Source organism: Diabrotica undecimpunctata, chromosome 5, assembly GCF_040954645.1.
Source record: "Diabrotica undecimpunctata isolate CICGRU chromosome 5, icDiaUnde3, whole genome shotgun sequence".
In the NCBI taxonomy this organism is placed as follows: domain Eukaryota; kingdom Metazoa; phylum Arthropoda; class Insecta; order Coleoptera; family Chrysomelidae; genus Diabrotica; species Diabrotica undecimpunctata.
This window is the reverse complement of record NC_092807.1, coordinates 45,244,021-45,269,275: the sequence shown is the minus strand read 5'-3', so window position 1 is coordinate 45,269,275 and position 25,255 is coordinate 45,244,021. Positions and strand designations below refer to the sequence as shown.

Sequence of the window (25,255 nt, the reverse complement as noted above, 5' to 3'; positions counted from 1 at the left end):
GTCTGCAGACGGTCTTGTCGCTTAGTTGCAAAATTTTTCTACTCTTTTCTTATTATTACGCGTATTTTTGTTCTTTATTTTACCTACTAAATTTGCGTTTATTTTTTTATGTATAAAATGGAGCGTAAACGTAGTGTAAAAGGATGTAGGAGAGCATGGGCGACAGGAAAAGGATTCGATGTCTACTCTAAGTAAAGAAAAAGAAATAGACATTATGGAATCATTTACGGATGAAGATGTTGATGACGTAGACAGTGATCTGGATTACGAGCGTGATGAAATTACACCCGAGGATGATAAGATAATAATTGAATGCATGCAAAAACATAGATTTAACCGCTACATTTGTACAGGCTGCGAACTTATCACTGAATATCAGTAGTACTTCACTCATTTCGACCGATGCTACTCAAGTCATCATTTTGCCAAAACCAGAAACATAATTTTGCTCAACACCCCAGACATAGGTGTTACAGGAAACGTTGTTATCAGGTTATCGCAGATAGTGCCAGACTTCCTGAATCATGTCATTTACTTCGATAACTTCTACAACTCATTAGTTCTAATTTTTTACTTGAGAGCCCGTGGCATTTTTGCTCTAAGTACTGTTAGAAGCAATCAAATTCCTATCTGCAAATTGGCAGGAGACACTGATAAGGATTTGAAAAAAGAAGCAAGAGGTTATTCTGTCGAATATTGCGTATCAGCTTATGGTGTCGATCTGGACACAGTTCTGTGGAAAGACACTGAAAATGTTAAACTTGGTTCGACATATGTTTGTGTAAAACCTTTCTTGAAAACCCAATCAGTCGAAATGTACTTCGTATCAAAACAATAGTCATGGTCACCAGAATTTTTTATCATCTACTGGACATGGCGATTACTAATGCCTTCGTTCTTTATCGACGCGTAAATGTCGAGAAACATCGGAATGTCTCCGATGAAGGTGAAAGACAAAAAGACATGACGATGCAACAATTTCGATTGAAAATGGATAAAAAGCTGTGTGCTACTACTGAAAAACGTCATGTTGGACGACCATCGTCCGTTCCACAGCCATCTAGTAGTTCTGCCGTCGGTAGACGAGCTGTTCATCAGCTGGCTAAAGTAAGATACTACGGATTTAATCACTGGCCTGAATGGGGATCGAAAAGGGCGTGCAAACTGTATATAAAGTCTGACACTCATTCCTTTTGCACCAAGTGTAACCTTCATTTGTGTAACAAGACAGGTAAAAGTTGCTTCACACAGTATCACACGAAAATCTGATACGTTTTTGTTTATTTACTTGTAATTTTTTTTAATAAAAATATTATTTTTCTACAATTAATAAATTATGGTGTTTTGATAAATTTTCCTTCTGAACAACAAGACCGTCTGCAGACGGTCTACCATTTATTGAGCTGGCGACCAAACACACAAACAATATCACCAAACCTCAGATTCGTTTTTCTCACACCCAAATTACCCTAAAACCAAAATTCCTGAAACTTAAAACCTGCTATTTCTATCTTGCCGATTAAAGGGTTAAAAAAGCTCTAGCTCCCTTTGGAAGCCTTAGAACTAGGTCAATTTGGTTAAATTGTCTTAAAATTATCAGAGGAATCTCCAGTATTCGTTTGCCAGGAGAGTTTTGGGATACCCTTTATAATAAAAATACAAACCAACGATTTTTATGTTGCAAACGATTAAAAGAAGATTAACACAAGATTAAAAATTAAATTAAAAATAAATACTTACTTCAGGGTTGTCAACATTTTAGTATAAAAGGATAGCCAAATAAATTATTAATCGCATCGTAAGTTAACAATTCTGCAGTTTTGCATTTAAATTACAAAAAAAGGTTTACCCGTAATGAAAATCATGGCTTAAACTTTGCTTATAATATATTTACTCATTAAAAAGTTTATTATAAAACAACACAACATGAATTTTTATAACACACATTTTAAGTGCTTTAAACATAAAAGTCCATATAAACTTTATAAATATTTAGCAAATAATATCCCCAGAGAATTATAGCGTTTAGGAAAAAGATTAGCATATTATTAGCTTTAAATTTATATTTCCTGTTTCCTTTTTAATTCTCTTTTTAAAAAATAAAAATCCTTTTAGTAAGTGCAGGATTATAATTCGTTTTCTTCAAATTGACTATAAATTCTAGGAATTACATAAGTAAGGTAAGAAACGCTAAAACTCTAGTATATATATAGTAACCGTAGGGGTTACAAATTACTTGTGATGAATTTTACTGAAAAATAAAGGTGTTAATATACAAAAATAAAGTAAAAAATGTATCATCATTATACTAGTTTTATAACCCTATGTGGGTTCTATAGTCCAGTCAATGACGGTATTTGTCTCCGAATTCCGTCCTTATGCATCAATTTATTTGATATTTTCAAATTAAGTAGGGAATAGCTCAAGAAACAAAGTCTATCTTATGCTAAAATATGCTTTATCTTTGGGCTGATTCTCACCTCATCTTGGGGGTAGATATTTTTTAATTAAAATATTCCTGGGAATCGTTAGAGGAGCTAATTTTATGCAAAAAATACTGTATATATATTTTTTAAAGTTAATACTTTTTAAGTTATTCGTGATTAAAAATTTGCCATTTTCATTAAACAATGAAACCTCTTTGGACAGTTTTTTACAAAAAACTTAAAAATTATGCATTTAACAAAAAGAGTGTAAAAACATAATTTGTAGCTTAATAAAACACGAAGAGGCCTGTTTTTATAAATTTTCTAGTTGCAAAAGAAATCGGTGCATTCAACTTGAAATAACAGAAAAATGGTCGATTTTTCAGGTCCAATGCTAACAACTTTTTCTTCTTCCTCTTTATAAGCAATTCTGCTTGTTCATTGACGGATTAATACCTCTATGGAGGGTTGTCAATCCATCTTTTGCGCGGTCGTACGATACTTCTTCTGCCGATTGGTGATTTATCTCTTGCTATTTTGACGACACGGGTCTCCTCCATTCTGCTTATGTGGTTATTCCATTGTTTTTTTCTATTTTGTGTCCATTTATTTATACACCATACGTTACATTTTCTTCTAATGTCTTTATTTTTTTTTTGATCCCTCAGCGTATTTCCTGTAATTCTTCTCAGTACTCTCAGTACTCTCATTTCTTTTCGTTTCCAGAAGCCTTTGCGTTGTGGCTGTGTCTTGTTTCTGAGGTATATGTCATTATTGGTCTTACATTGGATATATAAATTCTAGATTTGATCATAGTGTTTATGTGTCTGTTTCGCCATGTTATTAAGGCATCCTGCCGGTCTATCTGCTTTTTGTACTTGATCTCTCACTTCTTTGTCCAGGTCGCCATAGCTAGACAGTATAATTCCCAGGTATTTTATTTTTATTACTTGTTCAATACTGATGCCTTCAATTTCTATTTTACATCTGGTTGGTTCTTTGCTAACTACTATTCTTCTAGTTTAGACTATCTTTATCTTGGGCTATCAATATTGCATTGTCTGCGCAACAGAGTATTTTGATTTCTTTTTTTCCCATTCTGTATCCTCATCCTTTGTTACCGATTTTAATGATTTCATACATAATAAAATTGAATAGCATGGGGCTCAATAAATCCCTTTGTCTTATTCAGCTGCCTATTTCTATAGTTTCTGTAAGTTGTCCATCTATTCTGACTTCCATTTTGTTGTTTTGTTAGAGTTTTTTATAATATTTAGGGGAACTTCTCTATTATACAGAAGCTGGATTACTACATCTTTCAGTCTTACTCTGTCAATCGCTTTCTGTAGGTCAACCACAGAAATACTGGTCTATTATATTCTAGCGATTTCTCAGTAATTTCCTTTTTTAACGAATATTACATCTGTACACGATCTTCCACTACGAAAACCCTGTTGTTATCTGCTAAACTTATTTTCTGATTTATTAGCACTTGTATAATTTAAGTTGTAAGTTTCACCGTAGTATTTAACAAGTTTATACCTCTGTAGTTTTCTGGCTGTTTTCATCTTCTTTTTCGAATAGTAGAATTAGTTCGCTCGTTCTCCATTCTTCCAGTATTTGATTGTGTTTTATAATTTTATTAATTAATGTTCTTAATTGTTCTGTCATTGTTGCTCCACAATGTTTCAGTAACTCTTTTGGTATCCCGTCTTTGCCTGCTGCTTTTCTGTGCTAGAGGTTTTCATGTATTTTCCGAACTTCCTGTGCATTTATATTAAATTCTTTATTTGTGGTAATTTCTGGTGTTTTCGATTCAGGCGTCGTTTTGTTTTTCCTATGCACATACGTTTTTTAGGTAGTCAATCCAAGTATCGTTTTCTATGTGTTTTGGTTCTATTAGTTTCTCTACCCCTGTTCTTTGACCTCTTATGAAGCGTATGTTTCCTTTTGCCGACCGTGAAAATCATGTTCCATTTCTTTCGAAAAGCGTTCCCAGTGATCATTTTTTATTTTCCTTACAAGTGCACGTGTTTCGTTTTTGTGGAACGGAACGAAACAACTTTTTATAGTACTTAAACAGAACTTTAAATATTAAATTTAAAACTTAAACTAAGCGAGATACGGTACAAAAAAGATTGATCACTCATAGTTTAAGAAAAATTTAGCAGTATTCGAATCTCACAGCTCGCATCCACCAGATTTTAAATACATCGTTTTGCGTAACAATAAAACACTGAAAACTTTGTTTTCAAAACTTTCACAACATTTATTATAAAATCTTAACACTACAGCTATTTCGGCTAATTGCCTTTCTCAAGTGATCTATTTTTGGCATGCGTTTACACTTTATAGTCTTTAATGAAATAGTTTGAAGAGGGGAGAACTGTTTGTCTCAAGTTGGTCATTCTGAAGTATATCTGTGTTTTTTAATTTGTTAATTTCCATAGATTCTAACAAGGACAGCTTAAGACCTTTATTTTGAATGTAAATAATTTGAAATTTGTCATTAAAAGAATGATTATAATCTAGATCTATGATCTATGATCTATGATCTAGAAGGTGAAGTATGTAGAATCTGTTTTTCTATTATTGAAAGCCCTTTTATGTTCTACTATTCGTTTATTAAAATTTCTACCAGTTTGACCAATGTAAGTTTTTGAGCAGTCCCCACATTTAAGTTGTTATTTGTTCTGAAAGCTACTTTGGTTGATAAGTTTCCTGTATATGTAATCGAGCAGAAACTACTGGGTTTTTCTCTGGTGGTGGAAATACTAATTTCAGGGCTTTCTTGTGTAGTTTTTGATTTAAAATTTTATTAAACGTTTGTTCGTTGTATCCATTGTTTACTGCTATTTGCTTAATGATATTTAATTCTGTCTCAAAGTTGTATTTTGACATCGGAATTTCTGTTAATCTATGTAAAATACTATGATAGGCTGCCAGTTTATGTTGTGTGGGATGAGATGATGAATGAATTGTGTATAGTCGTGTCAGTATGGGTAGGTTTATGAAACATGGAGAAGTCATTTTTTTTAAGTCTGATAATTTTAATATCTAAAAAATTTATGGATTGATTTTGTTCTGTTTCTATTGTAAATTCAATATGACTATGAAGTGAATTATTATACGATAAAAATTAGTCGAGTTGCCTGTTAGTTCATGTGAAACATACCAGTACGTCATCTACGGGATGTCTACGGTACGTTTGAATATGGGATGTTTTGAAATCTTTGTCTCTAGATGATCCATGAAAATATATGATAATAATGGGCTTAGAGGATTGCCCATTATAAGTCCTGTACTGTTATTTCTATATATTTATATGATTATTAAATTCAAAGTAGTCTACAAAGTAGTACTGGTTTATGCAAATTTCAAGAAGATGTAAAATTTCAGATGTAATGATTGGATTTGTACTATTCTGTTTTAAAAGGTTTTTTACTAGAATAAAAGTTTCTGTAGGAGGAATACTAGGAAAAGATTTTTTACGTCAAATAAAATTAATCTGGAGTTGTTAGGTAATTGAAAATGTTGTATTTTACTAACTAGTTCGATTGTATTTTTTATGGTAAATTTAGGTGAAAATTTAGTGTGTTTTAAAATAATCTCTAAGAGTTTCTTTGAAAGTTTATATGACATCGTTTTCCTGGTACAATACCTTTTATTTTAGTGTTATTTCCGTGTTCAAAAATAGGACTCATTTAAAAGGCACGGTTTAAAAAAATAAGATCAAATTATATAGTGCATTTTTAAATGTTTTTAAAAATATGATATTTATGATTCGTTAAAGATACGAAAACATTATTCAGCATAAAAATGTAGATTTTTTTAACAAAAAGGTAAATTTTTTTCATTACTTTAGCATAGAAACTGTTAGAGTAGCATACTGTAGCATAGAGATATTACTACCTTAAATTAGGCGGATAGCGCGAGTATCACCTTTTTTGCTATGTTTAACCCTTTGCTAACTTTTAAAAAATAAAGATTTTAAATTTATGTGAATAATGTTGTTTTAAAATTATTGTTAGAATTATTTTTAAATGAAATTGGTATTTTTAAAATAAACGAACAAGCCGTTAAGCTGTTTGTCTTTAAAAACCTCTAATTATTTTTTTTTTAATATTTTTTTATCCATTTTTTGTATAAATTTTATATATTATCTCGAAAGATAATTTTTTCGCTACTTTTTATATTTTTTATCGTAAGGAGTACTTTTAAAAGATTTAAAATTACAAAAGATATTTTTATTTTGGATTACACAAAAATATCAATGGCATGTAAATAAAGAGAATAATAAATAATATGTTCAAATTAATTTTTTTATTTTATAAATATGGGGGTTGTTTTCAAAGAATAAAAAATGAAAAAACAAAAATAATATTGACACAAAATACCAATGTAAAATTGATTTAAATTATATACTATTAACTTAATTCAAAATAATAATAAATTACTGTTTAACACATTGGATTATTAAAATGGGAAGTTTATAAGGGTTAAATTATTTGTCTTACCAACAATAATGTCTTAAAGTATAAAAAACCTTTAAATAACTTTATACAACGCTGCTTATGCCTACAAAGTATTTTGGTTTACGTTACAGCTAGTTTTATTCATAGGTATAGAATAGTTTTCACCCTTAGCTCGCATTAATTGGATTACTAGCCTTCTCAAGAATTTCTCTCCAGTCGTCCCTCTTTCTCCTTCCTCCGCATTCCCATATTGCTCATGTCTTAATCGATGTTATTAATAAATCTTGTTCTGGGCCCTTCTCTTCATCACTGATTAATGGGTCTATCAAGAAGCGTTTTCTTAGCTGGGTCATATTGTTCCATCCACAATACACCCGCCTTAAACGTCCTATCTTGATATATTTTATGATATCTGGTCCAAAATATATTCTATAAAGTTTGAAGTTATATTGTCTTCTCCACACTCCATTGTCACTCACCGCTCCGTTGATTCTATCAAGCCATAGTACTTTTTTTCGAAACACACGAACATGTTTATACTACTTTTTGTTAGAGTCCAGGTCTCTGAACCAACTGTTCTGGGGTGGCTGGGGTTCATTTCTAACAGAAGTGGGTGTATTACGGTTTTTATAGTTTTACCTTTGAATTTCTCGATATGATTGAGGATATAAGAAGAAGATTAATTTTAAAACAGCACTTTTTGGCCGTAAAAATGATACGGTTTATTCCTACGGTAGTGTTGTTTAGGTATAGTATTGACAAGAGCTTCTAGGTATACAAATTCCTTAACTGATGACGTCGTCGACTGTAACAGGTGGTCGTGGGATTTATGGTTGCGTGCTTGTTTATATGTACTTGGATTTATTGGTATTTATTAATAAATCCATTTTGTAGCCAAATTTTTTACTGCCACATATGCTCCAGTTCTCCCAACAATATTGGTATAATCAGCATAGGCAAGAATTTGCACAAATTTTTTATATATTTATTGTACCGGTGGTTATGATTTGTAACATACCAATTAATTTTTTTAGAATTAATTAAACTTAACAGTATAGCTGAGACATTGACACCCTGGCGTAACATTTATTTTAAAAGGTTAAAAGGACTTAAGTCCTCGTAGACACACCGTCTCAGGACTTGCAACTTCAACGTGGAGTCATATGTCGCCATGTTACCTAATCCAACGGTAACTTTAGCATCCTAGCAATTTATATAATATAATGTAAAACAAATGTAACTAAATTTTTGTTAACGGGTTTTTACCCATGTATTTAGTGGCTACATTCATGTACACCTAGACACTGATGATGGAATAATGGATTCCGAAAACGTTTTGTCTATAACAGCCCGTTTGGGTTTTTAAAAATATATACCTTTTACAAAGGATTTTTAATAAATTTTTTTTTAGTAACATTAGACTTTTTAAAATAATTGCCATGTAACCAAAATACCGCAAATAACGATAATATAAGTTTAAGTTATTATAAAATTATTATATTACATTAGAAATAAAAATAAATATAATAGTAACATTAGACTTTTTAAAATAATTGCCATGTAACCAAAATACCGCAAATAACGAGATATTCTAATATTGCCTATACAGGATTCCTCGCTATGGAATTTTCAACTGCTTTGAGCAGCAACTGGAAAACTCGATCGAAAGTCAAAATTAAATTTGCCGACTACTGGGTATCATTATAGCAAGCTTTGTGTTCACCTAAAAATTCTGAATATAATACCATTTGGCCATTTAAAGTTATAAAATATGCAAACACTCATATAGTTCTTGTGTTTTATATCATTATCACCGTCCCTTTTTTTTTGTTACTTTGATACCGCCGAAATTTGCCTTTCTGCACAGTTGATATTTTTTAAATTATTTTATGTAAATTCAAATTTTATTTTGCCGCTACTTACTTAATTTTACATTTTTAATTTAATTTTTTTTTTAATTTATTTAAGTTAAATTAAACTTGATTTTTTATGTATTGTATTTTTTCATATTAAGTATATGTAGTTTCATTTATTTTAACTTTAGTAAAAAAATACTATATATGTATATATAGTAGAACCTCGATTATCCGGGCCAGCCCGGACCGAGCCTTCGCCGGATAATCGAAAACACGGATAATCCAAAGACCTTAATTTATTTTTTTAATAATTTATTTAGACAAATACATGTGTCAAACGAAGAGCAGAAACGTGATACATACAACATACATGTAACAAAAAATAAAAGTACATACATATTATTATTTCTACATAATGTATATGCTATGAATAAACATTACATATTTAAAAACAAATCATTAAAAAAAATCACCACTTTTGGTTTGTTTTTGAGCTTCGTAACGTCTACACTTTATAATTTCATTTATGTTTTTAAGCTGAAGTACCTGAATGTCATCAGCTCCAGGCTGTTCTTCAAAATATTGAATAAGTACATTTACTGCATCCCTTCCCGATGACTCGTCTTAATGACGCAATCATTGTCAGCACAATTCTCATCATCATCACTACTTGTATCAGAACTTTCTGTAAGATAATCGTCATTCATAATCTGATACCCTGTTTCTTGTCGATCACATTCTATCCATTCCTGTATTTCGTTATTGTTCGTTTCTTCCAAACCTTTGATTTGTGAGACTATAGATGCTATGTTTTCGACCGATAGCTCACCTTTATTTACGTGATTACCGTCTTCATCTTCCATATCTTCTAAGGTCATAATTTTATAAAATAATTTTTTAACATGATCCGTTTTCACTTCACTCCAAGCACGAGCTACAGCATAAATTGCCTCTTTTAAATTTGGGAGTTTCCAAAATCCCACAATATCACATTCTCCCAACAGTTAAAGCATAAGGTCTTTCCTGTAAAGCCTTTTCATGGCCTCGATAACACCTTGATCCATTGGCTGGGTAATAGATGTTACATTCGGAGGAAAATATGCTACGAATATGTTCCCATCTGCTGACTTTAGTTGCTCTACATCAGGATGCGATGGCGCATTGTCCAGTAACAGTACAGCCTTTGGTGGAAGATTATTTTCTTGTAGATAAGCTCTAACTTGAGGTATTAATTTCTGGAAAAAGTTTAAAAATTACACGATCCATCCAAGCTGCCTTTTGATTATAATAATCAACGGGGAGTGTTTTTATATTTTTAAAAGTCCTTGGATTTTTGGATTTTCCAATGACGGCTAACCTAAGCTTATGGGTTCCTGAGGCATTAGCACAGCATAAAACTGTTATACGGTCTTTGCTTGTTTTGAAACCTAAAAAAAAATTATTTTGAAAAATACTTTATACGTAAAAAGAATTAAAGCTAACCTGGTACACTAGTTTCTGAGCCTGCAACAAGGGTTTTTCTCGGCATTGCTTTCCAATAAAGCCCAGTTTCGTCTGCATTATACACTTGCTCAGGTTTTAGGTCGTGCTCCGTTATAAGATTTTCAAAATCGTAGCAAAATTCTACCATAGCTACATCATCAGCACTTAATTTCTTCCCTTGAACAGCTAATTCTCGTATTCCATGACGTTTTTTAAATCTGTAAAGCCAACCAGAAGATGCCGAGAAGGTGCCTTTAATTTTCAACTGCTCGTGAAACTTTTCAGCTTGCCTAGCACACATAGGTCCTGAGATTGGAACCCCCATTGATCTTTTCTGCAAGAAACACTTGGTCATAGCATCATCAAGTTCTCGAAACGTAGACCCTTTTAGAGATTTCCTGTCAGAAATTGCTTTTGCACTGTCCGCTTTAGCTACAAAGCTCTGTAATTCGGATTTTTTCTTCACAATGTCACGAATTGTTTGTTTCTCAATATTATATGTTTTAGTCTACATACCAACACCTATTTTATTTTCAATTTGTTTCAAAATTTCCATTTTTTACTCAATAGTTAAAATATTGCGTTTACGCTTTTCATTAGCACCCGTACGCTGCATTTTGTAAGCCTTTTTACGTTCCTTACTAACCGGTCAGCAGTTGACGGAAATACGAGAAAACTTGGGGATTCCCCGAAATGAATGTTTACACGGTGCTGTATTATTCAGCGATAAATGTTTACACAGTGCATTATTCAGCGTTTATGGGCGCCACCAACCTCTAGCCATTAGCTACGGATAATCCGCGCACGGATGATCAATTTAATATGCGGCACGGAGAATCCACCGCCCGGATAAAGCGAGCACGGATAATCGGGGTTTAGATCTTTATTTATCAAAAATTTCGTGTGACGATGATAGTCCCTGCTAATATTCAAAAACCCCTGAACCGATTGCAATAAAATGTGTGAAAGTATATTTGTTGGTCCAACTTAGGAGATAGGATATTTTTTTTTAATTGTAAATTTAAAATGTTTTATACGACCTCACCTTTACAGTTTTAGTTCATTTTATCCATGTAATAGAATATCATAAAATGACGTTTAACAAATGTCATTTTAAATTTTTATAACTTGTTTATAATAAATCGAGGACGAATAAATTGATTTGGCTAATTTTGGTTTTAAAACATTAATTTAATTTGAAGTCCTAAAAAGGTCTAATAGATGAAAAAATATGATGAAATTATAAGGAAAATAGTATAAGCAACGGTTTTATTTTCCCATACAAACAGTTATTTTATACTCTTATACAAAATATTTTATACGATCTACTGTTATAGTGGTAGTTCACTTAAACCTAAAGTGATCTACTTTTTGTGTTTCGCTTAACCCATTTAATCCCACGACAATTTTTTTTGATAATACAAGATTTTTTTGAATGTCCTTGTTGGATCTGGGTTAAATAGTAACAATTCATTGTTATTTGACATAAAAAAATTAAATTTTTAGCAAAAAGTGGGTTTACTCATACGAGTACAATAGGCTGATCGGAAGTCAAAAATATGAAACATTGTGTAAAAATAAAAATATTTTATTTTCTTACAATATAGGTACATACTTGGGTATATCCTGTATTAAAATCTAATCAGTATGAAATTGTACAGAACAATCACGTTCAATACACAGAGTAACATCACAATTTATACAAATTCAACGTAATCTTTGATGGCATAAGCGACATCGAAGTTGTTTGTCTATTTTCTTTGGAAATGACCGCTTCCATCCATTTTTAGACTAATTGGTACATATTCTGCTAGTTATTTTCTAGAAATCTAGAAATCGATTTCCCAAAACTTATTTAATAATGACGTACTACATCTCATTGAAAAGCCAAAATATCCATTTCTTTATTTTCAGCAAATATTTGTAACCTCCACGAGTTAACAAGAGCTGAGTTGAGTATATGGGTAAAAATGGGCCACCACCATTTTTTACCTTGTATAGTGAATCGGTAGTTATTAACCGGTTGGTCAAAGAGATCAACACCACCCATTGAAGTATAATGAGAAAAGTTTTGGTTAGGGTACATCAATTTTTCGTTTAGCAGCAGCACACACACGATTTACTTTTGAAAGTGGTTCGATACTATCGTAATTTGACGCCATTGTGACCACATTGTTGCCCTTCTATTTTATAAAAAGTAGTAGACTTGTTTTGTCAAAGCGATATTCGAAATCACCACAATTTTTTTTTATTACAGCGAAAGGTATCAAAGGACATTTTTTTATACGATTTTCTCTTGCTGTGCCTGTTGCCCTAAAGCCCTTCTCTTGTAAAGTTACCATAAACCTCCACACAAAACAAGTATTGATGATAAAGACAAAATCCACGAATTTATGAAACTTCCGACTGTTTCTTCTCAATATTATAGATCAAGTACAACAAAAAAATACTTACCTGCTGAACGCAGAAATGTATCTTATCTTTATAGATTGTTTATTAAAGATCAGTTTGATATTCATAAAATAAAAACTAAAGTATCGTTGAAGGTGTTCCGAGTTATTTTTAAGAAAGACTTCAATATCGGTTTTCACTTTCCAAAGGAAGATAAATGTGAAATCTGTAAGTATAGAAAAGAAAAAATGTTAAATTTACTAAGAATGAAGAACTATCCTACCATAATCACCTATAGGACAAAGAAAAGTGCAAAATGCTTTTTATTTCAGAACAGAAACTCGCCAAGGAAGATCACAGTTTTGTTTGCGCTTGATTTGACCTGCAGAAAGTATTAAATACTCCTCATGGTAATAACATGCTCTTATACTATTCACGAAAATATTCAACGAATATTCATTTTTCAACGAAACTATTTATGAAAGCAGAACCAGAAATGCATCCTGCAATCTATGGGACGAAGAAGACGGTAACCGTGGTACCAATGAGATATTTACTATAATTTATAACTACTCAGAAGAAGTAGATAACAGAGAGAAAGTAAAAACCGTATCTTTTTTTCTGTGATAGTTGTGCCAAGCAGAATAAAAACTATGTTAAATAGTTTTATAAATACTAAACTAAAGGCCTATGTTAGGAATGCTTCTCACGTTTTTAAAAAAATTCTAAAAACATCCGTAAAGGTAAAATTGTTTTTCTTTTTCCTGGATATTTATACATGCCTGGAGATGCAGTCCACGCCACAATCGAAATCGTACTGTTTGGGACCTTCTGAATGACCTACAGTAATAATAATAATAATAATAATAATAAATGTCTTTATTAACAACAGATTAAATTTTCTTTACAATGAAATATTATAATATCAGTAGGGCGAGATTCAGTTTGTGTACCACTGTGCAACAGCGGCACACAACTGCTCTTCCACCTAACCCCCCGAAAATAGGATAGATAGACTATATCTAAATAATGAAATTGTATTTACAATAAAACATAAAAATATTAAGTACATATTAAATTTATAAATTATAAACTATTAACTTTTTTAATTCTTAAATTTTTAAATTACTGTTCAGCTAACAACTGCTCATAAATTAATCTCTTGAACTTGACTCTAGACAGATTTTTAATATCGTAGGACAAACTGTTAATATTGCAAGCAATTGAATATGAAAATGAACGTTTAAAAAAGGATGTTGTATGTTTAGGTAAAGTGAGGGTATTCTTGTGTCTAAGATTAAGATTATGAACGTCCGTCCTATAAGTTATTCGATTGTACAGGTATGGTGGAACTCTCTCTTGAATGATTTTATGGTAGAAACATAAAGCATGGAGTTTCCGACGATTTTTCATATTTAGCCACTTGACTACAGTGAAAACGTGACTTATCCTTTGAAATTTCCTGATGCCAAAAATCAAACGCAAACAAGAATTTTGCAATTTCTGTATTCTCCATGAATCAAATTCAGTGAGACACGCATTGTAAAGCACGTCACAATAATTTAATTTTGATAGTACTAGAGCATTACATAATAATGACTTTGTGGCCCTACTTAATAAATTGCGGCTTTGATACAGTAATTTTAAAACGGCGTAAGCTCGTTGTAAACAAATACTTACATGATATGTAAACCTTAAATCTTCGTCGAACCAAACCCCAAGGCTTTTAATCTTTTTGCTAAAAATTAAATTGTCATTTCCTAAGATAATTCGATTGGCATAATTCTCTAAAAATATTTTCCTATGGAGATTCCTCCCAAAAATGATACCCTGAGTTTTTGATGTATTCAATTTTAAACAATGATTTTGAGAAAAAATCTGCAGCTGAAGAAGGTCATGATTTATTGCATTTACCGCTTGATCACACTCATTTGGATAAAATGACATATAGAGTTGGGTATCGTCTGCATAAGACAAAAACACAGAAGGAAAATTAGATGTGTATATAGAGAATAAAATTGGACCTAATATAGATCCTTGAGGCACACCAGTATTAAGATCTAGAAATGAAGAAATATTTTGATTAAGTTTTACTGCTTGACATCTATTAGAAAGATAGGATTTCATTAGATCAACTGCTCTCGCTTCTAGACCAATATATTTTAAAATAGAGAATAACAAATTATGGTTAATTGTATCAAAAGCTTTTGAGTAGTCAAGAAGAATTAGAATTGATATTTTGTTTTGGTCAGAAGCTCTAAAAATATCATCTGTAATATTTAATAAAGCAGAAAGACAGCTATATCTGGACCTAAAACCGGACTGCATCATAGGGATTATATTGTTATTTTTTAAATGCGTTTGTAACTGAATATCAATCACCTTTTCCAAAATTTTAGATAATGTAGGCAGTACACTTACTGGTCTTAATTCATTCATGCTTTCTGCATTTTTAGTCTTCGGTAACGGAATAACATGTGCCCGTTTCCATTTAGTGGGAAAAATTGAATTTGTTAAGCAAAAGTTAATGATATGAGTGATATACGGTAGAAGAAAGGGAATACACAGTTGAAGCGTTAATATGTTAATACCATCATCACCAATAGCTTTACTTTTAATATTATTAATAATATGTAAAATATTAATTTCAGATACTGTTTTAAAGGTAAGAGAAGAACTGAGGGAATACTTAAAGTTATTTTCATAGAATATTTGTGTATCAATGTCTGCTTTCATGTTTGGTATGACTTCAATAAAGTGTTTATTTATCTCATTTGCATTCCACACGTTTTTAATTTCAAAGTTATTTTTGATATTGCAATTATTTACCAAATATTTTAAATTATTCCACATATCTTTAGAAGATTGATCATGTATGTTTTTAAAATATGATTTTTTCTCCCTTATAGTCATGGCTGTTACTAAGTTACGCAACACTTTGTAGTCATTCCATTGATTTATATTTCTAGTTAACTTGTAAGCAGTAAGTGCTTTATCCCTATCTAACATTAATTGCCTGATGGTATTAGTTAACCATGGAGCATATTTCTTTGAGATTCTAAAAGTCTGATATGGAACATGTATGTCAAGTAAAGTAATGATATTATTAGAAAGAAAATCGACTTTACTGTCTATATCTGGCAATTCATATATTATTCTCCATGGTATAGATTCCAGATCTGATTTAAATTAACTGTAATTTAAATTTTTGAAATTCCGAGTAGTAATAAATTTATTTGTATTAGATTTGACATCACAACCAAATTTTAGAACAACCAATTCATGATCGCTTATTTCTGGGATATGTTTTACTTCAATAGACAAGATTTTATCCTCAGTAGATGTGATTACATAATCAAGCAGAGTCGATGTGAACTGGGTGATTCTAGTTGCTTGATTTACCATCTGCTTTAGTCCAAGACCATCTAATACATCTGTAATGAACTGTGTGGAATAATTATTGGTATTTATCAGATCAACATTAAAATCGCCCAAACAGAGTAAATGATCTACACTTGGCAGTACTGATGATACAGTTGTTTCCAAAATCCAAAGAAAGTTTTATAAAATGCTCCATAAGGATTATATAAAACACCAATAGCTAGTGTTTCATAACGAAGAGAGAGTTTTAACCATATCTGTTCAATTTCATTTGATGACTCAATCAGCACATAATTTATATTACATTTTATGTAAATACCTACACCTCCACCTGTGTCATTTTTATTCCTGTCTACTCGCTCAAAGTTATAGCCAGGTATATTAATGTTCTTACTGGATATTGATTCCTTTAACCATGTTTCACTTATACCCAAAATATCTAAATCATTTTTCAAAATAAGTTCTTTTACATCAATAAAATGCGCAACTAGCGATCTAGAGTTTATATGAGCACACTTTAAACTACTTATGTTAAGCTTAGGTTAGATCCTTACTAAATTGGTACAAACCAATATATAAGGTTTTATATTGTGTAAATAATATAAGCAAAATTTGTAGATGATTATTATTTGCATAAACAGTAATTCACATGGTGATGTATTAACAGTGTAAAAAAAAATAAATAGATATTACTCTTAATTCAAAACACAGTATAAACTAAGGATTTTTTACTAAATAACTCAAGATGTACAGTTAAATTTGAATTGAAGCGTAAAGAAAATAATCTAAAAGTAAATAAATTTAATTCGCCTAAGTTCAGATAATTAAACCAATAATTAAAAAGAAACAAAAATAAAATGTTCAAAGAAAAATTAAAATAAAGTAAGTACCTATATGCCAAAATCTATCCCCGAGATATACCATTATAACTAATAATAATATTAACTCTAATTGCAAACCAACCTATATGAAAATAAATTTAAACTATAATAAAGCAAGGTCGTTTTCAGATAATATAAGCTTCTTTGACCCATTTTGCGATACACATATTTTACCTTGATATGTCCAGCAGTTTTTGGTACCCACAGATGTCCTCACTTTTTTTAATAATTCCTGACAATCAGGAGAAAGCATTTTACTAATCACGACACCGCAACCTTTAAGATTTTTCTTCTGATTAAACACTTTTGTTTTCAACCATCTGTTTACAAACACAACAGCTACCGGTCTTGGCCTCTTATCATAATTTCGTTTTTTACCTAGTCGATAGCAATCAACTAAATTGGTTGACAAGATAGGTATATTAAGTTTATTGTTGATTATATTTGTAATAACATCAGGTAGGTCTTCTTTCTCTTTCTCATCGACACCATTGATAATAGGGCATTTAAGCCGTTTGTCTTGTTTTAGATATTCAATGCTATTTTGGTTTTGAATTACAAGTTTTTGCACTTTATTTAATTCTTCTTTGACGGAATTAATTAATTCTAACATATTTTTCTCAAAATTATTTATAAAATCTATTTGGGTACCTGAGATATTACTGGTTACTTGAGATCTTAGATCCTTCATACCTTGTTGTAAAGCTTTTTCAAGTTTCTCAACACGTGCTACAACATTTTTATTAATTGTTTCAGGAGTATTTCTTGTTGATGGCATTTTCTTTAAACTATATAACTATACGTAACATTACACTAATTAGTACTGAAAAACTAATAAAATGAATGCAATTTACCGTAAATAACTTGGGTTTTCTCGGAGCTAGACTTAAACACACACTCTTACTCGTTCAGCGCCATCTATCTCCGAACTGCTAGAATTAATCGTAAAGCTTTCGAAATTAGAAATATGAAGCATTCTAATTTTAAATCTTGGAAAACGGTTTCAAACACTTTAATTTCCAAGGCAGTACAGAAAACCACTGATGGATACAAGTTCTAAATAAGTCGACTTAGAACTGCACTTTTGAAAAAAGGACAAAACTTCATCAAAATTAAATATTCGTATTCTACTCGTAATACAGCAGATGAGTTTATTTTGCCTATTTTATATGAATTTAAAAAGGGTGAGTAATAATTAAACATTTATGTTTATTTTCAGTGTGGATTAAACTTACACCTTATGTTAGTTTTGATTTTAGTTTGGAAACTTCAATAAGATAGAATATGTGTGACCAAAGAGAAAAGTTAGGTGTCAGTAATTTACTGAAATCAGCCAAAGTATCTCACCATTTATGAGGATAACTAACCTTAAAATAAAACTTATATTTTCATCTAATGAAGCCAATTTATCAATGACAAAAAATCCTTACCGTTTACTTTACTTATTATTTTATTGCAGACACACGATCGAAAATTGCCATAGAAAAACTAGGAATGCTATATAGTAGGCTATGGGCAATTTCGACTGCTAAGTTCAATAACCTTATAGACATATATGTCGGAAACATGTCATACTACAGCAGTCTGTGCAGGAACATAAACAGTTAAGTTATCAAACTGAAATTTTTGATACATTGGCAGACACTGATGAAGAAGATCAGAGTGTCACAAATACTAAACACCTACTAAATTTTATTTTTCTTTGATAGATACTCGTAGATAGATGATAGGTATGATACCTTGAAACTATCGTAAACGACAAGCTGCAACCAAAATTTACACAGACAAGGTCTGACAAAATGTCGTATGTTACATAATATTAATAAAAAAATGTTAGATTTTAGTTGTTTTTTTTTAATTTAGAATGTTTTTTTATTATTTTAATTGTTTTAACCAAAAAGTTGCTAGCAGAAAAAGTCGTCTCCTAAAAAATGTGCGTTTTGTCGTTTAGGATGTTTTGTCAAAAACCCATCGATATTTTCTCGCTGGACAAAGTTGCTAAATGTCCTTAACAATATTCGTCAAAATATTTCACATATATTGTTTTTATTGTTCTTATATATCATTGTAAATAGAATTACGACAAAAAATTGTTTCAATTAATAAGCAAACTTTGACTAAAATAGTAAACGCCACTATTTTAAGAATTTTTAAATTGTTTTTTGAGCTATCTACATAACCGTATAGCGTTTCCAATATTCTCACTCAGTGGCCTATTTCACACAGAGAGGCCTTGTTATAAAAACATCAAAGCGTCTTCGAACCAATAAGTAAATGTTTGTTGTGTAAAACGATGTATAGAGAATTTCCTTTGAACATACACTGTCTATGCAACTCACGCTTGATTCCATTTAAGTGTCACATCTCATTCTTTTCAGATTGGACGTCCCGGTCAGGGTTTTATGAACTTACGGGGCATACTTCCTACTAGCAATGATTTTACAAGACCAATAAGGACTAAAAGAACTATCGAGGAACATCATGTTACGGGTAAGTGAATTTTTTTTTTATAACAAATAGAGTTGTTACAATAACCGAGATATTTGGAATTTAGTTAACATTTTCGAATTAGATTACCGTTATTTAAAAAAATAATATTGACTTACAAGAATATTCAATTTATTTTATTTGAATTTCAAATCATAAGTTTTGTTTATAAAAAGTTTAAAAGAATTTGACAGCTTGTCTTATAAATCTTACGTCTTTAATGAATCTTTTTATTTTTGCCGTTGCAAATTTTATATTTTATAATAGTTTTTAGTATTTTAATATTTGCATTTTGTTTATTTATTTTTTATATTTATTATTATTGTAGCTCTGTATCAGAAGCCATTGGCATAACGATTATATGAGACTGTTGGGGATTATTCGGAAATTGCACGAGAAATCTGTTTAATTGGAAGATTATTGAACTAATTATATAATTAGGTTAATTGGTCACAATACTTTATATATAAAATGATGTCAACAAATAAAAAATTATACAATTAACTATAAGCGACTTGATCTACATAAGTAGAATGCATAACAAAAAATGCATAAAAAATTATTAAATCACGATTACTTTTTCATTTGACAACTTTCCATCGAGTTAGAATTTATGGAAAGGGCATCACGAGACTAAAAACGACCTCACTTCGGCCATATTGTTAAGATTGTTTTGAAACTTTTGACAGATCGTATATGTTTGTTTACGTTTGTTGTTTTTCGAACATTTTTAGTTTTATAATACTTTTATAGAAACTGTAATAATCAATTGTGATAGTGCATAATAATGGTTTCTTGTTCTCAACGTAGTTGCAGTAGCAGAAGCAATGTTTTTTAAAAATCTTCGGGAATAACGTTCTACAGGTTAGTATACAAATATGTAAACAAAGTAATGGCCCGTACTTCAGAGAATAAATTAATAGTATTTGACTGTATTAATTTATCTTTATGTATAATATATCGTGTTTTTTGTGTTTACCGCGGGATAATCAAATCATAGTTTATTAAAAATGTATTGCACTTTTTTAGATTATGATTAAATCTTCTGAATAATTAGTCATATTTTTATAGTAGTTTTAATATTATTGAGTCCGGCTATGATCACACTGCCATATTGGTATCATCGTTAGCCACGCCTACCTACGCCGTTTTTAATACAAACGTTAATATGCTAGTAGCTTCTCCATAGATTCTAAGTCGATGCAACTTTCTATAGAAAAAAAAACAGTCATTGCTTAAACAATTTTTACTACACACCTTGCAAAATGTTTTAACTTTCTTGGAATGGCTTATAACATATGTTTTTTCATGTTTTTTCCAAGTATTTTAAGGTACTTATATATTTATATATATTTAAGTACCTTTCTCTCATCTTTTCCTTTAGCCATTTTATGGTTTCTTTTAGGTTTTTCTCCTCATTTAAATGCTCTAGGCGGTTGTGGGCTTGTTCAAAAATTTTAATCAGGATTTGCTTTCGAAACGATATTATATTTAAATTGCTCCGTTGAATAACCTTGCAAGCGACAATTTTTGTAAAGTTGAGATTTTTATAGAACAAAGTTGCAAACCAGATTCTCTACTCTATGCTACATTTCTTGTTTGAAAACTTTTGGATTGGCAGAAATTCTCCCGGTAATCAAAAATGACTAAATATCGTTAGCAGACAAGAGATGCAACTGCTATATTTTTCTAAAATAAAGCAGCCTATTCCCGGGGCTGACGAAGAAGGGAGTTTACTGGTCAACGGTTTCGGACGGATGAGCTGGCAAGTGGAACGTCACTCTTTTGTCCTGAGATTGATAAAACCGTCTTAAAGACCATGAATGGGCAACGGCATAAGGATGTAGCAGGCAAGGAGAAACCAATACATTAAAGAGCCTTAAGGATATGTTAAGAAAAATCACTAATGGAAAGTGAAAACAAAACATCACCGAGTGCCTGGGGCTCTTAAATAAGACATAGGTGCTAAGAAACTCCTGGCGGAGAAACAAAATAAATATAAATCGTATTGCAACGAGGAATGTACGAAAATTATATAACACTGAACAACTCGCAACAGTATCACTAGAAAGGAGCAGACTTGAAATAGAAATACTTGGCCTTATAGAAGTAAGATGGCCCAGTTCTGGACAATGTTATCATAACATCATTGTTCTTTTTAACTCGGATAGCAGTACTAATGATCACAAGAATGATCTAGGAATCATGACTAACAAAGCACTACAACCGTATCTCTCTAACTTTAGTACCTATAATGAAAGAATTATAAAGTTACTGTTAAAAATCCACCTAATAAACAAAATTCTAATTCAAATTTATTTCCCAACATCAGGAAGTACCGATAATGACATCGATTTAATGTATGCAGATTAACAACGTTTAATGAAAAACATAAAAAACATGAAGCCAGCATAATAATGGGCTACTTTTTCACGAAGTTGGTGAAGGGAAAGTAGAAGATATTGTAGGAAATTATGGTCTGGGAACAAAAAACAAAAAAAGGCGACCAATTAGTACAATATTGTCAAGAGAAAGAACTAGTCATCACAAACACCTTTTATCAATTACCACCAAGAAGCCTTTATACATGGAGTGTACCAGGAGACAACAAAAATAATATGATAAGAAACCAAATCGAATACATTCTTAATATATAATATAACAAAAACATATTGGTATGTTATGTAGAATTCGAAAAAGCGTATGACAGACAAAGCATTGAAACATATACGTGCTGTATATGTGCTGCATATATGTGCATATATGTGCTGTAGCCACAATTACTTAAAGTATATTTCGAACTTATATTTCAGGAGGCACTATGGGAAAGAACGGAATGTGTAAGAATTGGATAAGTATCATTATTAACATAAGATTTGCAGACAATACTGCAATCATGGCAGAAAATATAGATGATTTATAAATTCGTATAAAAATCATTAAAGGAGAAAGCAAAAAGATGGAACTAAAAATGAAAACAGATAAAACCAAATACATGGTAATCTCAAAAACCTCTGTTGACAAGATACACCTGACATTGGAGGGTAAACCGTTAGAAAGAGTTAACAAATACAAACACCTCGGGGTAATTTTAAACTCACGGTTAGATCATGATAAAGACATAAGGAAAATCAAAAATTGAAATAGCTTAAAAAAGATTTAGAAAAACACAAGTAAATGTTTACAAATAAAAAATTGAGTATGGCTATCAGATTAAGGTTCGTCGAATGTTATGTATGATCGCAACTGCTATATAGGGTAGAAGCTTGGACCCTGAAAGCTCGATCCGTAAAACAATTATAGATATTCTAAATGTGGCTAAAATTTTTTGGACTGCAAAAGTGTCAAACGAAGAACTGTTAAGACAAATTGGAAATGGCAAAAAGCTTACGAACACAATAATTAAAATAAAACCATGACGTGTTTTATAATCAGTAGCGACAAACGCCTGGCAGCCTCCGATAAGGTGTTGGATGGTTTCTTGCGCTTGACATTTATATCGGAATTTTTCATTTTGGACTTGAGGGTCTTCGAGATAATATATTTTAGGTAATAGGTCGCCCATGCAGGAGTTTACTCATCAAAGTGCCCATTTTTTTACTTAGTGAGGTGGTTTATGTGCAATATTTGTTTCGTCAGTTTAAGCGGAGTTGTGTCACCCACTGCGCAAATTATTCGATGTAACGTAGATGTTACAGCCTGCGCCGAAAACAGGTTCTTAAATTATCAACCTGTTTATCCAGTGGCTCATTTATGTTCATAAGTCCTCTTTTCCCTTGATACCATGGTAATGTTGTTCTCTCTACTGCACTGCGTGGATGGTATTTTTGCGCCTTTGTGAGAAGTGTTCTTACTTCCTATTCTTTATAATACCAAATAAATAGTTAAGCACGGAACAGGCGTACGTATTTAACGACTTAAACATATTTTTTCATTTTGATATCATTTGAGAAAGTTTCTACAGTTTTTAGCATCTGATCTATTTGGTTTCGAGTGGAAGCTATTAATTTCGAATCATCCATATACAACACATGATTAAGCTTCGCTACAACAGTATTGTTATTTTTGATGCTAAATCCTGAGTCAATGAAGTTTAGTAGCTGAGATAGTGAGTTCATCGCTAAACAGATGCAAAGTGGAGTGCCCCTGGAAAAGACCCCGGTTAAGTGGGATATCTTCAGTTTCGATATTGGTTTCACCAGGTATTTGAAGGTGAATTTTAGTCTTTCACTCTGCCATTATATGCTTTAAAAAGGTCACTAGATTATAATCGACTCTATATATTTTCAATATATCTACTAGTCATTCATGCGGCACTGAATCAAAGACCCTCTGGTAGTCAATGAAGGCAGTAAAAAGGTTACTTTTTTTGGTGTATGCCTTGTTAGAAATGACCGAGTCGATAATAGGTTGTTCTTTACAGCCCATGGAGCCCTTAGCGCATCCTTTCTGTTGAGGCTCTATGATATTGTTTAGAGTACAGTGTTGGTAGATACGCCGGGCTACACAGAATGTGACCAATTTGTACAAAGTTAGAAGACAAGTAATTGGGCGGTACTTGGCTGGATCTTGGGTGTTATTTTGATCCTTTGGTATTAGGTAAGTGGTTCTCTGTAAGAAATGATGGTGTTTCCTGCGGATTAGAGATAACATGATTAATGAATACTGACAAACACTTATGAATACTTCAAAACTTTATTAACCAGAAGTTCTGAACTCCGTCTGGTCCAGGAGATTTCCAGTTATAAAGCTCTTTGATAGTATTTGAGACTTCTTCGGTGGTGAAGGATTCGTAAGGAATATTCTTGTAAGGTTGACAAATGTTCGTTGTGTCTTCAATCCATCCATTTATTTTCATTTTCTCTAGTGGAATTAAGTTTCCTATAAAACGCCTTCTCTGCATGCTCAAAAAGTATATTGTCGCATTTTCAGTTGTTACTTTGTATCTCCTTGGGCGGCCTGAATAAACGGAAAGTTTTTGTTTTAATGTGTCCAGGCATTGTTGCGGTGTGTTATTTTCTGGATCATGTTGTGAGTGTCTTAGAGTGTTCCGCAATATCTCTTCAGCTCTCCTGATGATTTTTCGACTTCTTATTCCTCTGTTGTATTCCGTTATTTGTCCAATCTCCCTACACAATGATTTAATTTTTCCTAGTAGCCGTTTTTCCCAAGGTGCAATTCTGCTATCATTCCTTTCGATATTAGTACCCCGTCTTGCTCTTACCTGAATGCCCATTAAATTAGCAATTGCTGTTGTTGCACAGTAAATCAGCATATGCAAATATTCCAATGTATGAGCTTCCACGATGTAATTGGGTATGACTTCAGTGTTCACAATTTGTAACAGCGCACCTAGTTTCTTACAAGAGTTTATTTTTGGTAGCGGTGGTCTGCTAAGAGGGTTCGTCCCATTAAACTCTTGTACGGCACGTGCCATTTCACTTACCAGGTTATCATGCAACTCGTTATTGTCCTGCTGCATATTAACAGGTTGAGTTTCTTGTATGAGAGGTTCAGGAGCCTGCTTATTACAGATTTCATTAATAATTTGATCTACAACTAGCTCTGAATTATGAATCTCTCGTTTGACTTTGCTTCTGATGGTATCGCGTCTAGTCTCTGGGATAAGATTATTTCTTATAATTACCCGGTATTGATCTGCTATTCTCTGTTCAGATACTTGAATATCTGGATACTCCCTGCAAAATTCGGCATACAGATGTTGTCGATAGTATGACAAGGGTCCGCCTCCTCAACACTCTCCCACCGACGTCTCGCATGCTGTCACGTCCAGCGCCGGCTTCAGACGTGCCCTGGCGATCCCAGGCAGCGACTCTAAACATAAATCGTTATTCACCATTTTCATGGGTTTGCAT

The 25,255-nt window shown here is 31.8% G+C and overlaps 1 protein-coding gene across 3 annotated transcripts in view; it reads left to right on the top strand.

The window, feature by feature from the left end:
• Positions 1–25,255, top strand: part of LOC140441284 (corticotropin-releasing factor-binding protein) — a 447,599-nt gene that overhangs the window by 218,800 nt on the left and 203,544 nt on the right. For all 3 annotated transcript variants that reach the window (XM_072531901.1, XM_072531902.1, XM_072531903.1), the window contains one exon: positions 19,271–19,382. In XM_072531901.1, coding sequence (XP_072388002.1) covers positions 19,271–19,382 — 112 coding nt within the window. The remainder of the gene's footprint in view (positions 1–19,270; positions 19,383–25,255) is intronic.